The sequence below is a fragment of the Carettochelys insculpta genome, chromosome 2, assembly GCF_033958435.1.
Source record: "Carettochelys insculpta isolate YL-2023 chromosome 2, ASM3395843v1, whole genome shotgun sequence".
Classification (NCBI taxonomy): Eukaryota; Metazoa; Chordata; order Testudines; family Carettochelyidae; genus Carettochelys; species Carettochelys insculpta.
The window spans coordinates 151428716-151444968 of record NC_134138.1 but is presented as its reverse complement, the minus strand read 5'-3'; the positions used below and the strand labels follow the sequence as shown (position 1 = coordinate 151444968).

General features: G+C 50.2%; 1 protein-coding gene across 1 annotated transcript; it reads right to left on the bottom strand.

Moving 5' to 3' along the window:
- Positions 1–2403: 2403 nt before the first annotated feature.
- LOC142008699 (serine/threonine-protein kinase SBK2-like) lies at positions 2404–15874 on the bottom strand. The gene is given in 5 exon segments (XM_074985966.1): positions 2404–5332; positions 5720–5922; positions 6892–7066; positions 15769–15811; positions 15813–15874. Coding segments are annotated over 5 exon segments (1053 nt in total). The 3' UTR covers positions 2404–4762.
- Positions 15875–16253: the final 379 nt, after the last annotated feature.

Genomic DNA, 16253 nt, shown 5'->3' with positions numbered 1-16253 from the left:
CAATGTAATCCCAGCAGCCTTTGTAAGCAGATGAGGCAATGAAACATGGAGAAATGTGGCCAAGTGCTTCTGAAGGGAAGTCACTAAGAAACTTACAGAACAAGAAATGTTATCACACTTGGAGTTCAGCGTAATTAACACAGTGCAGTGCCACCCATGGCAAGAGTCCCGCAGAAACACAGCCACTCGCTTGGCTCACGGAACACAGCCAGCCTCCCACTTCTCTATACCCACCATAAGTCACAGCCCTTAACCTGCATCTCCTCTCCTGGTTCCTGATCTCCAGAAAGCAACTGCGGAGACTGGCTGTGCACTTCAGGAATAGAGAAAAGTTCCTGGCTCCCTGCCCCACCAGGAGACCCTATGGGTAGGGCCACAGCCTCACCTCACTCCACCTCTTCATCAATAGTTTCTTTCTCTGGGTTAGGTCCCCTTCCCCCTGCCCCTATGCCCTCCAAAGTGCCCACAGGGCTCTTTGTGGTGGAGGTAGGGTCACTCTGAGGCAAGCGTTCAGTCCCTTGCAGAAATGGCAGATGTGGCCCTGGAGCAATGGTCTGCCTCCTTGGCCTTATGGTACAGACATCTCAGGTCCTTTATCTTCACTCTGCACTGAGAAGCGTCCCCATCACATAGCCCTTTTTGCACATGCCTCAAGAAACATGTCTGTACATATCCTCATTCCTATGGGTCAGTCAAGCTGTGACTGTACAGACTCTTCCCCCTCTAGAGTGCTCAGACCCAGCAGCTCTGCAATGATCGAAGAGGGAGTGTGATTGGTGCAAAAGCCAGCCGCAGTCAGCTGGGAAGACACAATAAGCCCTCTCCACAGCAAGCCAGCAAGCACAAATGGAATTTAAAATTCCCAGGGCTTGCAAGGACCAGGGCCAGATTGTTGTTTACCTGGGCACAAAACAGCACAGTTCAAACTGCTGGCCAGAATAGTCAGCATGGGCATTGTGCGATGCTTCCTAAAGGTCAATAAAAGTGACAAAAACAGGGGTGGTGTCCACCATGGATGTTTGTCACCAAGAAAAGGAGGGGGAAAATAATGTCTGCGTTAGAGGGGTGGAAGTTTTTTGTCACCGAAACAGGGCATTTTTCCCTGCAAAATCCACATCGCAGTGAATATGCTCTCACTGTTTTGTCACCAAAAAGCAGACTTTGAAAACAAAACTGGACACAGTAGATGAGGTCTAAGTTTTCCCAAGGCTTTTGTTCACAATGCCCATGTGATCAACAACAGAAGAGAACCATACAGCCTATGAAATCCCTGTCCAACCCTGGGAAAAGGCAAAAACAGACCTGTTCATTTGTAATTATAGGAATTACATGATCACATTAGGTCACTGCTCCAGCTAGTGGGAGGTGGATTACCTGGACAACATTAAGGCAAAAGCCTCAATCAGTTCATCTGAGGTAGTTACAGACTCAGAACAGCAGCAGGAATGAAATCAAAGACAACTATAGAGTGCCAGATAGTTGGAAGGAGCCAGCAGAAAAGCCCAAGGCCAGGAGCAGAAGGACAATCATAGAAAGAGTCTCTGCCATCAGCTGGTCTAATATAGGACAGTCAGAAACGAGGTATGTCAGCTACAGAGTGGACCAACAGAACAACAACCTACAGAGAGAGCAGACCAGCAACTGGATAGAAGCAAGTGTATGGGAAGAAGGAGGCTGATCTGAAGACCAGCACCCCAGAAGGACTATGAGGCTTAGCGTGCTGTCCTGGGATGGCGATGAAGTTCACGTCCATGGAGCTCACATAGTACTAGTAACCTTTGGTCCCAGCACGTCACAAATGCTTGCACATAGCACAAAGACAAAACAGTAGCAGCTCTTGTTAAAAGAGAAGATAGAGCAACCAGGAAGGAAGAGATTGCAGCAAGGAAGAATTTGGGAGAGGCCCCAGAAAGTCATTCTGTGCATATGTCTAGAAGCTCTCTCTTTGTAGTCTCACTGAAAAAAGTTCTCTTAAAAAGAGGCAGCTTCGTTTTGTAATCATGAAGTTCTTTCATGTTGTTACCAGGCACACAGGACCTAACACAGAAGAAACCAGGAGATGGAGAATTCACTGTTTTGTTAATAATGTAGTCAATTCATTAATCACTGTCACGGGCTTAAGAAAAAGTGCTGCATTTCCAGTTTGAATTTGTGTGGTTTCAGCTTCCAGACATCGGTTATTTTATTTTATTTTCCTCTGGCTATGTCTACACTAGAGCAAGAGTTGTTTTGAAGGGACTTAGCTCAACTTTATAATGCGACTCTCTTCACTGCAAATATCAGTAGGTAGATTTTTAAGGGGTGCTAAAATTGACTTTTGTGCCCCAGCCTTTTCAAGGAGGAATAATGCCAGGTTTGAATTTCAAAGGTTGAATTAATGCTAGTGTGGAAACAGCATTATTTTAAATGGATTTTATTGGCCTCCAGAAGTATCCCACAATGCCCCCCAATGCATCCATTCTGGCCGCTTTCACCGCTGGGGTTCTCCAGGTGTGCAGAGAGTAGGTAACCGAAAGCCCAGGAATTTGAATTCATTTTCTTTCTGGCCAGCATGGCTAGCAGACCTCAGGAGCGCACCTCAGGAGTGATGGCATCTGTCCATGAGTTCTCAGGGTTCTCAGAGTTCTCAGGGTCACAAAAGAGCTCCAGCTTGAAGCCATCAGGAGATCCAAGATGTCATTTCTGGGGCAGGTGGGGCAGGGGGGAGATGAATCAGTGCTGAGCAAACCACAAACCAGCAAAAGAAAAGTGAACATTTATGGGAAGATTTCCCAGGGTGTGCTGGAGAAACTTTACACCAGGGTTGCTGATGGGCTCTCACCCTCCCACCCCACCAACATGTGGTTGATGTGCTCTCCTGGTCCTTTCCCCTCCCACCATGCTGCTGGCAGGCTCCTTGGGTCCCCCTGCCCCCATCCCTCTGCAATCATGCAACTGCAAAGGATTCGTGAGGAGATACCAAGAAAGTTGTTTTCTGTGCTTTACCTTTTACAGTGCTGTCTCCCCTCCACAACCCGCCATGTGGCCAGCATGCTGGCCTCCTCCCCACCACCAGCTGGATGCTGTGTGGACCCCGCTTCCAGACACTGGCATGTCCTGCGTGGGGTTTCAGTGCTTTACAAGGCTTTTTCCATGCACAGGCTTTAAGAGGAGAGGCCAAGAAACTTGTTTCTGCACTTTAAAACATTACAGTAAATCCCCAAGAAACGTGCAACCGAGTTGCGTGTGTCTTGGGTTAATGAGAGTGCCGCCCTGACAGGAGCGGGGAAACTGATGAGGGCACCAGCCCTATTCAGTTTCCTGGCTCTGCAAGCAGAGGGGAGCCGGAAGCCAGGCTACCCCCTGGTCCCTGGCTCCCCTCCACTCACTGGAGCCAGGAAACTGACCAGGGCTGGAGCCCTCATCAATTTCCTGGCTCCCCCGAGTTGTGCTGAAATTTGACTTATGAGGGCATTGCGAGAAGGCAGCCGCTGCGTAAACTGGGATCTACTCTACTTTCACCCCTTGGGTCTGAGGCAGGGTATCAGGGTGAATGGAACTGAGGGCTCTGGCTGGTGGTGCAGGGAGTGGGGCTGAGCATGAGGAGTTTGGAATGGGGGAAGGTGCTCCTGATCAGCTGAGGAGTTCATAAGGTGGGAATGGACTCAGGGGTGGGGCAGGGAATTGTGGGGTGGGAGGCATTCAGGATGTGGGCTCTGGGCAGCACTTGCATCAGGTGGCTCCCAGAAGTGGTGACACATCCCTCAGCTCCTAGGTGGAAGCATGGCCAGGTGGCTCTCTGAGCTGCCTCTGCCCACAGGCACCGCCCTGAAGCTCCCATTGGCTGCAGTTCCTGGCACTTGGTGCAGGGAAAGGGCAGTGTGTGGAGCCTCTGTGGCCATCCCTCAGCCTAGGAGCCAAGGGACATGTCTCCATCTCTGGGGAGCCACATGGACCAAGGTAAGGAGCTTCCCTGCTCCGCACCAACCAGATTTCTAATGGCTTGGTCAGCAGTGCTGACCAGAGCCGCCTTCTTGAGTGGACATTCCAGTCAAAAACTGGACACCTGGCAACCCTCACCCTCATCTAACTTCTTGCTATCCCCCCCGCCAGTACTCATCTCCCTGCTTACTGCCAGACCTATAACCTATCAGCTGGCTACTTTGGCTCCCCAGCACCTGTCCTGGCACCCTGCAGTGGACCCTGGGTGGCACCCCCAAGCACGAAGAACGCCCATTGAACTTGTTCTCACCCACCATACCGGCTCTGCTTGGAGGTTTTACTGCAAGTGAAAAGGAGCCACAGAGGGGGATTAAACGATGAATAGTCTCTATTTCTACACCAATGCCATGGCTGCAGCGCACTGAAACTGCTCCTGGGGATGTGCTGCACACAACGAGATAGACCTTTGTCAGGGAGCGGTGTGGTAGTAGGGCTGGGCGGGGCAGGAGTGCCTCCCATTGCTGACTTAGTGCCTGGAGGGAATCAACACCTGGGCAAGAGGTGGGAGCGGGGGAAGTGGCACAAACTGGGAAATCAATGGCCAGGGTGGATTTGGCACCCACTGGAAATCAGTGGCCAGTGGGAACTGGCACCTGTAGGGCGGGTGACACCCAGAGGAAAATTGGTGCCTAGTAGGAGCTGGAGCTCGATGCTTCAGAACAGAACGTGCCACAGCTGTTCCTTTGACTGCCCCTTCCAATTTATTCCTGTCCTGCTGGAGGCACACGGCAGGGCCTTGGATCACCCTATAGAAGGCCCTCACTCCTTCAGTGAAGGTTCTCTAGGGCACCACAGCCTGCTCCTCCCCATGGCAGTTCTCCACTCTCCAGGGGCAGTTGACATATTTCAGGGCCCGGCTGACAGGGCTGCGCTGGGCAGGATCCAGTGCCAACAAACTCCGCAGCATGTGGGTGGCCTCTGTCGTCAGGCGCCTCCAGTGTCGTGGTAGGTCCTCATCCAGGCCCGACTCCTGCCATAGCATGAAGTCCTCAAAAAAGGGGTCAGCTGGCAGGCTTTGCTCCCATGGGAAGTAGCCGGTCAGCAGGCAGAAGAGCATCACGCCAAAGGCCCAGGCGTCCAGGCTGGCATCAATGGGCAGGCCCTGGGCATTGGTTGTGCTGCTCAGCTCTGGAGCCGTGTAGGGGATCACCCCAGCCACCAGCTTGAGCCGGGTGCCCTTGGGTCGGGTGAGCCCGAAGTCAGTTAGCTTGATGCGCCGGCACTCCGGGTCAAAGAGCAGCACGTTCTCAGGCTTGACATCTCGGTACACCAGCCCCCGGCTGTGTATGAACTCCAGGGCACTCACCAGTTGCTTGGCACACTGCTTGGCAGCTGCCTCCGGGATCCCATCCTGGCCAGGGACAGAGAGAGGAGATGTAGCAACTCACAGGACCATGAGAGCCCAGACAGACAGTCATGCCCCAGCCAGCTTTGCACGAGGGGAGCCTCTGGCACTTCCAGTGCTGGAGACGACGTTCTCAGGAGGCAGTCGTCCCACCAGCCAAATGGGACGATGCTCTATGGCCCATTCCCTGCTGCCCTCAGCCAGCCAGTCCCACAAGGTTGGGCTGGATCAGACTGGGTGCCCTGTCTCGCTTTTCCCATCCCACCTTCCCCTCAGGCAGCTAGTCCCCTAGAGCTAGTGCCTCCTGGAGAAGAAGGCCCCACATCTCTTTTCCTCTCCTAGAGCTGGACTGCTGTGGAGTTCCAGCTCCTCTTCCCGCAGGGTTGCACTCACCCGTGGCTTGATGATGGAGATGAGGTCTCTGTGCAGCGCTGGCTCATAGAGAAAGCCATAGTGCTGGCTGGACTCAATGGCAATGCCAAACATGCCGATGATGGCAGGGTGGGCAGCGAGGGAGAGCGCCACGCAGTACTCATACAGGAAGGTTTGCAGCTTGGTGTGAGCTTTGGGAAGCAGCTTAAGAGCCATGGGGGTCCCTGAGAATGAGGGAGAGAGGTTAGGCTCCCCTCGAAAAGCAGCTCACGCCATGGCCTGACAGGCAGGGCATTGGGCAGCCCTGGGGCATGGAACTGTGGGTCTCAGTGCCAGAGGGAAATCTCTGGACAGATTCTTAGGGCAGGTGCACGCAGTCGGTTAAGAGGATGGCCATTCCTGGGCCAGTCAGTTGCAGTTCTGACCTGGGGCAGCAGGGGATGAGGGATACCAAACTAGATTAGGGTGACCATATTCCCCTAGGCTAAATACGGGACAACCTGGGGCCTGCAGGGGAGGGAGGATGTCCTGGCCAAAACAGGACAGATGGTCACCCTCAGTCAAGCAGCGGCTGCCCTGCTGGGCGGAGGTGGTGCTCTCTGGCTGCAGGGGGCAGCTGAGGCTGCCAGCTGCTGCATACCTTGGGGTGCCAGGAACGGGCTGTGTCCCCACAGGGGACCTCCCCACGCCAGTACTCCTCTAGGCCTCCCCATGGCTCGGAGGGAGCCGGCCAAGCCAGTTTGGCTGCCAGGTCCCCAAAGCACTGGGGAGCCAGGAGCTAGGCACAGCAGTGCTGGTCAGTTTCCTGGCTCCTGTGAGCAGCAGGGAGCCAGGTGGCAGCTGTGCTGGTGAGGCTCCCCCACGCTGTGGAGACCAGGAACCAGGCGGCAGCCATGCCCGTGTACTCCCAGCAGCTGTGCAAATATGGGGCAATTAGCCCCCCTCTTAAAATAAAACAGGACACTTTCCTGACACCCAAAGTATGGGGCTGTGGTACGGATGGTCACCCTGGACTAGATGGACCCATTGAGACCCATTTGGTCTGATCCAGAGCAGCGAGAGGGAGGGATTCCAATTTACATGGGACCATTATCCTGAGCAGAGACAGTGGGAGAGAGGAGCTGAGGCAGGCAGGGGAAGCAGTCGGCAGAAGCTGGGTGGTGTACAGGGTCAAGAGGATGAGAGCTCCTTACCTCTCTGCCTGTGGGTCACCAGCACCACATGGCCATACTTGCCCCTGCCCAGCTCCCGGACGACTTGGTAGTGCTCAGCCACCTCCGTGCGCACGAGGCTCTGGGCTGTGATCTCCAGCATCTCATCCAGCAGAGCCAAAGCAGCTGCTCCTGGGCACTGGGCCATCACTGAGTCCTGCAGACACACAACAGGCTGAGCCAGGGGCAGCTCAGACTAGGCAGAAGGAGCCAGGCCTGGCGCCTTAGACACCATCCCATCCCTACGTGCTCCCTGGGAGCTGGGGGAGGCCATGCTGGGAGTGGTGCCGAGCCCAGCACCAGGGATTCCCTGTCAGCCCAGCAGCCTCCTGCACTGTAGATACGAAGCAGCCAGGGAGGGGAAAACTGGCTTTGGTGACCTGATCCCTCTTTGGTTTGTCTTGGGCGAAGGGTACAGCACAGAGACTGAGTGGAATGGCACAGCCCAGAGGGGATACAGCTGAGACTCCCATTCACTTCAGACAGGCCAGAAATGCTGTCTCCAGGAACAGCCCTTGTAAGCCTCCCCAGCCCAGGCCTGTGGGAGGGGGCAAGATCAGCGCCTCATGAGGTCTGTGCCATTACTGCTGCACATGGCTAGAGGCCCGAATGCACCAGCCTGTTTTCCCGCCCAGTCACAGGATCCCGCTGGCTCAGAGTAAGGCTCGGTGCTGGGTGCGAGCCCTTCCAGCAGCCTGGCTGAGCGTTTCTGGGATTCCTCCCGCCACCTAATGCAGGCGTGGACAGGTTATTCACTGGATGGGGCACTCACTGCACCCTGCGGGCATATGCCACCAGATCCCCACCAGAGCCACAGGGTATGGACATGGCTAGGCCCTGGTGCTGGGCATAGTTGTAAATGCAGTTATGTTTGGTGGGGGGGAAACCCTGCCCACATGGGTCCCCCCTATTGCAGATGCTACGTAAGGGCCAAACACACGCCTGCCCTACACAGTGCCTCTCATATGCCAATAGCATTTGTGCGGCAGGGATCCCATCCAGAGGCACAGTGTGACAAGGGCAAGACCTGGCTCCCCAGCACACCAGAGGGGTCTGGGACCCCTTGCCGCTGTGCAGCCCTGACACGGCTCCTGAGGAATCCGCTCTCGGACCCAGTGAGCTCTCTTGCCGCTCATGACACACTGAAGGGAGCCTGGGCCTCGAGCTGAGGGGAGAAGTGATATATTCAGTTCAATGGCAAGTTCAAAATCAAAACCTTTCAATTCATTCAGACTTTTTTTCTAAAAACAAAGACTGTGGTGAACCTGGCACGGAGACACAAAATGTCACTGAATCTGCACATTTGGCTGAATAAAAAAATTGGTACAAAAATATCCCCCCGTTCTCTCAGGGCCAGTGGCTGTGCATGGCAGCCCACAGCATCTTCAGGCAGCCAGCCCTGTATGTGTGCTGAGCAGAGCACCTTCCCACTCAGCTGGGAAGGCTGTGGCACTGCTCTGACCTGCAACTCCACACTCATCCCTTCCTGCCCGCTGTGGTGCACATGGGCCCTGGCCTCTCCGGGGTTGGGAGTGAGCAGAGCCCTCCCCCCAGAAGTGCTGCGCTTTCCTTCTGACTCTGAGCCTGGCAAGACCTCCTGGAGTCTGGCTGTTTCAGACCCATTTTATGGGTGAGAGGGAAGCAGAGTCAACCCCCAACTCATTAGACACTTCCCACTTCCAGAGACCAGAAACTGATCCCTTCTGATTAAAGGGTGCCCTCCCCAGGGACTGCTTAGCCTTGACCAGGTCTTACTGGGGGTGGCCCAGGTGGCAGAGAGCCATAGGTTCTGTCCATGTACAGCAGCCTCTTTTTCAGTCATTGCAGCTGAGCCCTGGACCTGCTGTGCCCAAGGTCCCCTACAACATCTGCCTGTCCCATGCTTTCGCCCTGAGCTGCAATGGCTTCTGCCAGCCTGAGGCCAGTGGCCAGACACAGAGTGGCACGTGGGCCATACCCTACTGGATGAGTTGTTCTGGGCTGATGGAGCGCCTCCCCTTCACCCCATTGCAACTAAACCCTGAACAGATCATTCCTGATGGGTGTGAGGAGAAGTTTGGGCATCACTGTACAGTGATTAGATGCCCCTCCCCTACCTATGGATCCTCAGAGGGTTAACTCACAGCTCACTCTCATGCGAGGTTCCCCAGAGAGCTCTGTGTAATTCTGTTCCCTTTCTCTGTGCCCTGCTCCAAGTCCTCTCTCAGAAGCTGGTGCAGCGCTATGCACCTGAGTCTGCCCTGTGCTGTTTGTGGTGATTATCTCTAGGCTCTGCCTTCCTCCCAGGCCTCCAGCTCTGCTATTGCTCCACCCTGAGAGTTCGGTGCTCTCAAGGTGCTCTGGGGGCAGGATCTATACCCGCTACCTACAACAGCCTGGCACAGCACCACCTGCGTCCTCTATAATGAACCCCAGTCACAGCATCTCAGTGGGCAAAGATCCTGAGCCAGCAGCACTGTCCAGCCTCTATAGCTTGAGCTAACTGTGTCCCTACCTGAGGCAGCAGTTCTAGTCACCTGGCTGGGCCGTGGTACACACTGGGCTGGTAGGTCAGAGAACTCAGAGCTCCACTGGCCTACTGGGACCACTGCCCTGAAAAATAGTGCCTCTTTTGCATGAGGGGTGTTATGCTGCTCTCTGGGCAGGTGCAGGGTTGGGAGAATAAGCAGGAATAACAGACATGTAGCCTTTTCTCTTAAGCTTACAACCTCTCTTCTAAATCGGAAGCCAAAGCTCATTGTGCTTCCTTCATCCTTCCCCCACCTCCCGCTGTACAAAATTAGGCCAGAGCTCTGGAATCCAGGGATTTAGCCATGAAATTGCTAGAGCTGGGGAAAACAGTCAGGGCCAGATTTGTGCTAGAGCTCAGGGCCAGGGTGATGGGGTCATCATCCCCAGTAGGGGTTGGCTTCTCAGTGAAAACAACTGAGAGCATCTCTGGGAACCTGGCCTAAGTCAGGTATGCAAAAAACCACATCCCTCCTGGTCCCCATTTAATCAGATAGCTGTCAGGACCCCCCCAGACGCTATCATATGAGCCGAGACTCAGCATTGCTTGCTTTCAGTGTCAGCTGCAGCCCTTGCCCGGGTGAGGAGTCCTCCCTGAAGGGTGTGAGTTCACTGGTGAGGATGAGCAGGTGCAGAGTGTGGGAAACAAATTATTGTGATTATCCCAGGAAAATGGATCTACCAGGGAATGTGACACTGTCACTTGGGGGACACAGGCCCGTATGCAGGGAAATTACTTTACCAAAAGAAGTTCAGGTTACACACACCCTCAAGGATTTGCAGCACTGGGCCCTTCTTGCCTTAGGGACAGGGCCTGCAGTATCAGGTCCTCAGCTTGCCCAGCCTCTACTGCAGTAGGTCTCCAGAGTTGCTGGGCTTGCCTCTGGAAGTGCTGCTCTCATCAGCTCTAGTGGGACTGCACCACTCTTGCCCGGCATCACAAGGTTCAGGTTTAACCTGGTGCTGTTTGCCTGGTAGATTTCACACCTCTGCGCAACGTAGTTAAATCAGCCTAATTTTATGGGCTACATCTGCCTTAGAGAGTTTTGCTGACAAAACTCTTGGAGCATCTGCACACAAAATGCGTTTTGTCGACAGTCCATCGAGAAAACTCAGCACTTCTGCCATCAATCTTCTGCCTCTCCGCTGCGTTGACAGTTTGTTGACGCCTTTATTGACAGTTTCTGTCAACAAAAAAGGCCATGTAGATGTTCCAGGGGGCCTTTCTGGTTCACCAGGCACCCCTATTTGCTGAGGCTCTGGTCGGCCGTTCTGTTGAGAGAGCGACCAGGAAGTCCAGGCACTCTGTCGACAGAGCAGATAGCTCTTTCAGTCTGCTTGTGTGCGTGGACATGATCTGTCAACAGAAGTTTTTCCAGGAGAGGTCTTCCAGCAGTAACTTCTGTTGACAGAGATCTATAATGTCAATGTAGCCATGGTGTAGACTGGGCCTCAGAGTGTTACAGCTAAGTACAACATGAAACAAATTGTTTAGTATAAATAGTTAACACATATTTTAAGGGACTAGTCAAAGTGAAGGGGCTCATTAAACACTCCAGCACTCATAGGACAAAAAAGAGGAGGGGCAGAATTCCAGCATTGCAATGAGCCATAAATCCTGGATCTGTATTAAGACCATGATTTTTAGAGTCTGGAAAAGTTAAGAATTTAAATTCCCAGGCTAACCTTTTGACGATGTTATGCAAGTTTCTTTTGAGGACGAGGACTAAGAGTTTGGTTACAGTGTGATCCTTCTGTGAAAAATGTCCTCCACAAGTAATATGTCGTATTTCCTTTTATCATCCAGAAATGTGTATCGTCTTGATCTAAAGACTTCAAGAGATGGAGACTCTACCACTTCCCTTGATTCTTTGGTCCAGTAATTAATCACCCTCTCTGTTAAAAATGTCAAATATCGGAGGGGTAGCCATGTTAGTCTGGATCTGTAACAGCAACAAAGGGTCCTGTGGCACCTTATAGACTAAAAGAAAAGTTTTCTGTTAGTCTATAAGGTGCCACAGGACCCTCTGTTAAAAATGTATGTCTTACTTCCAGTTTGAATTTGTCTGGCCTCAGCTGCCTGCAGCTGGTTCTTTTGATACCTTTCTACGCTAGATTAACAAGTCCTTTAGAACTTTTTTTTTCTTCTGTGAAAGCCCTTTTACACTGTAATCACTCAGTTCTTAGTCTTTCTTTTGATACATTAAACAGATTGGGTTCTTTAAGTCTTTCACACTAAGTGATTATCTACACTTAAAAAGGTTCAGCAACACAGCTGTTTCACTGCAGCTGCACAGCTGTAGACACTGCCAACGCTGATGTGAGAGGTTCCCTCACAAGCATATATAATCCATTTCTCCGAGAGGTAATGGCTAGGTCAAGAGAAGAATTCTTCCATTGACCTAATACTGTCTACACAGGGACTTAGGTCAGCTTTCTTAACAATTCCACTTATGGGTATAGATTTTCATGTTACTGACCACTGTTCTTAAACCAACTTAACTTTCTTCAGTATACCAGGCATAAGGCATTTTCTCCAGTCTGCATATCTTTTTTGTGGCTCTTTTACTAAATCTCTAGTTTTTCAACCTTTTTTTTTAAATGATGAAACCAGAACTGAATGCCATATTCCTTTATTTCCAACTCCAATACAAATCACCTTCCTAAATCCCATTGCCTTGTTTTTACATCTAATGATTTAATTAGCTCTTTCTCCCATAGCATTTCATTGGGCGCTCATGTTAAATTACTTGTCTATTATAAAAACAACAAGAAGTTCTGTGGCACTTTATAGACTAACTGATATTTTGGAGCATAAGCTTTCATGGGCAAAGACCTGCTTCGTCTGTCAGAAAGGCTTTTGATACGGTCTCCCACAACATTCTTGAACATAAGTTAAGGAAATATGGATTGGATCCTTGGACTATAAAATGGATAGAAAGCTGGCTTGATGGTCGGGCCCAACAGGTAGTGGTCAATGGCTCAATATCTGGATGGTGGTCTGTTTCAAGCAGAGCACCACAAGGCTCGATTCTGGGGCCAGTGTTATTCAACATCTTTATTAATGACCTGGATGAAGGACTGGGTTGCACCCTCAGCAAGTTTGTGGATAACACAAAACTAGGGGGAGAGGTAGATACTTTGGAAGGTAGAGAGAGATTCCAGAGTGACCTGGATAAATTGGAGGACTGGGCCAAAAGAAATCTGATGCAGTTCAATAAGGAGACGTGTAGAGTCCTGCAGCTGGGGCGGAAGAATCCCAAACATTGTTACAGGCTGGGGACCGACTGGCTCAGCAGCAGTACAATGGAAAGGGACCTAGGGGTTATGGTGGATGAAAGGCTGGATATGAGTAAACAGTGTGCCCTTGTAGCCAAGAAAGCTAACGGCATACTGGGGTGCATTCGGAGGAGCATTTCAAGCAGATCTAGAGAAGTAGTTATTCTTCTTTATTCAGCACTGGTGAGGCCACATCTGGAATATTGTGTTCAGTTTTGGGCCCCCCAGTATAAAAAGGATGTGGATTTGCTGGAGCAGGTTCAGCGAAGAGCACCAAAAATGATTAAGGGTCTGGAGCACAAGACCTATGAGGATAGGCTGAGGGATTTGGGGTTGTTTAGTTTACAGAAGAGAAGACTTAGAAGTGATTTAATAGCAGCCTTCAACTTGCTGAAGGGGAGCTCTAAAAAGGAGGGTGAGAAACTGTTCTTAGTGGCGTCAGATGGAAGAACAAGGAGTAATGGTCAGAAGTTGAAGAGGGAAAGGTGTAGGTTAGATATTAGGAAAAACTACTTCACCAGGTGGGTGGTGAAGCACTGGAATGTGTTGCCTAGAGAGGTGGTGGATTCTCCATCCCTTGAGGTTTTTAAGTCCTGGCTGGACAAGGTCCTGGCTGGGATGACTTAGTAGGGGTTGATCCTGCTTGAAGCAGGGGGCTGGACTAGATGACCTCCTGAGGTCCCTTCCAGCCCTGTGATTCTGCGACTTCTTGTTGTTTTTGAAGTGACAGACTAACATGGCTACCTCTCTGATACTTGTCTAACTCACTTTCAGAGTCACTGCTTTCCAGGATACAGTCCCCAGTTGTGTAGGTATGGCCTGTATTCCTGGCTCCTAGGTATATATCTTCACATTTGGCTGTATTAAAATGGAGCCGAGTGAATTTGGGGCTCAGGAGCTAAACTATTAACATTAAATTAAAAAAAATTGGTTCTGTTTGGATCAAAACTGTGGGACTTGAGGGGTTTTCTATCAAAGCAAAAATTATAATTTTAATTAAACATTTCTTTTGACCCAAAATGATTTTGTTTTCATTTTGTTGCGGATCGTTTAAAGATGTTTTTCACCTTTTTGGTGTTCTGTATTTTGTAGATAGCTAAATTTAAACCAAACACTGCTTCAAAATGAAATATCGAAATGAAACCTTTTCTTTTCTGGACAAAATTACTAACCAACTTCAACCTAAATTCACACTAGTTTTGATATCCCAAAAGTGCATTTTGGTGGAGATACCATTCACCAGTATTGTTTTGCCCAGGTCTGTATTTCGTTTGAATCGGACCAAATTACAAGGAAATCCAGAGGTCTGTATCACTGCCCTGTGCTTGTCTTTACTCATCCTTTTGCCAGTCCTAGAGTCACTCACAAATTTTATTAGGCATGATTTGATAGTTATTTCAGTATCATTGAGAAAAATATTGAACAGTGTCATCTTAGGACCATTCCCATGGAACCCCATTAGAACCACACTCTTTCCATTATTATTCCCTGCTGCTAACTATTCATACAAATCCAACATGACACTGATTCAAATTCAGTATGGCACACATTAAATGGATTAAAAACTGTCCAACTGGTAAGTCTCAAAAAGTAATAGTAAAGGGGGAGTCATCATCGAGAGGGTCATTTGTAGTGTGGGCCTGTATGGATCAGTTTTTGACCCTCTGCTATTTAACATTTTCATCAGTGACTTGCAGGAAAACTTCAAAGTATTATTGATAAAGATTGCAGATGACTCTGAGCTTGGGGGGTAGCAAATGAAGACAGGTCAGTGATACAGAGTGACCTGGATTGCTTGGTAAGCTGGGTATGAGCAAATAATATGTGTTCATACTTATAGGAACAAACAATGTAGGCCACACTTACAGGATGGGGACATTATCCTGGAAACAGTGACTCTGAAAAATACTTGGGCGTCTTGGAGGACAGTTACCTAAATGTGACCTCCCAGAGCAGAACTGTGCCATAAAGAGCAATTGCAGTCCTTGATTGTATAAACAAAGGACTCTAGAGCAGAGTAGAGAGGTTATATTACTCCTGTGTTTGGCACAGATCTGACTGCTATTTTTCCAGTTCTGGTGTCCACTGTTCAAAAAGGATGTTGACATGCTGGATAGGACTGAAAAAAGATCCATGAGAGTGATGAAAAGATTAGAATACATGCCATATATTGACATACTTAAAGAACTCATCCTATTTAGTTTATCAGTGAGAAAGTTAGTGGTGACTTAATTACAGTTTGTAAATATTCATATGGGAAATGGTTTGGTGACAAGATCTTCAATTTGGCAAAGGCATAAAATGATCCAATGGCTGGAAACTGAAGCCAGACAAATTCAGACTCAGAATAAGGTGTAGTTTTTATTTTTATTGTATTGTATTGTATTGTAATTTATTTTTAATTTTTAATAATGAGGGTAATCAACCACTGGAACAATTTTACCAGGGTTATGGTGGTTTCTCCAACCCTAGCACTTCTAAAATCCATATTGAAAGATTTTTTTCAAAGATATGCTCCAGTTAAGAAACTAATTCAAGGAGGTTCTGGGGATCAGACTAGATGATCACAGTGGTCTCTTTTGTCTTCATAATCTATCATCGCCTTTTTAAGACCAATCAGTGAACCAGTCCATATCTCACTGGTCAGAACCAAGTAATGCTTTCACTGGGACAGACCCGTGCAACCTTTTCATTCAGACAGAATTCTACAACAATCTCACTTGACAAAACTACTTAACAATCGTACCAGACAAAACCATCCAGGGTCGAACTGTGCAACAATTTCACCAGGACAGAGCTATTAAAATATCTCACCAGACAGAACTACATAATGATCTCACCCAATAAACCCACATAACACCCTCCCCAAGCAGAGCCGCGTAACATTGATCAGATGGCACTGGCTGCCAGATGTCTGGAACTGCTGGGCTCCATGTTGCGCAGTGCACTGACCCTGCTTTCCGGCGCTGACGTGGGGAGTACCTACTCAAGCCCCTTTGTGTGCCTAGCTGTTGTCTTTGACAGTGACTGGGCTGCATGACCCCCCTCCCCTGCCTGCCCCGAGCCTCTCACCTTCTCCAGCAGCACAGTATTGAATGCTGCAGGCTGTCCTGCTTCCCGCTTCTGCTGCTGGGGTCAGCTCAATCTGTGCTGCGCAGCTGGAGGGGCTGTCAGGCATTACGGGGCTAAGCGTGACGCTCCGCCCCCTCCCCATACTTTGGGCCCTGGGGGACTTGCTGCTTCTGCTCTGAAGGTGACATCAGAGGGGAGGTGTCTGGTGTGTTATCTATCTGATAGGGCACATGGGAAGGAGGGTGATACAGAGCCCTCTGCCCCCACAGCGCTTGGAATGGGGCCAGTACTACCTACTGAGTCTTAATTCCAGGACCTCACGGATGCTCAGGGCTAGAAGGGCACCTGGAGTTTAGGGCTCACGCAGTCAGAGGAATTGGGGATCTGTGCCTTTAAGGGTTGAACTTGCCTGGCAAGGCATTGCAAAGCACTTGTTGCGCACAGCCAGTTGCAAGTTGGAGCCTGACACAGAACAAAGCCGGCGC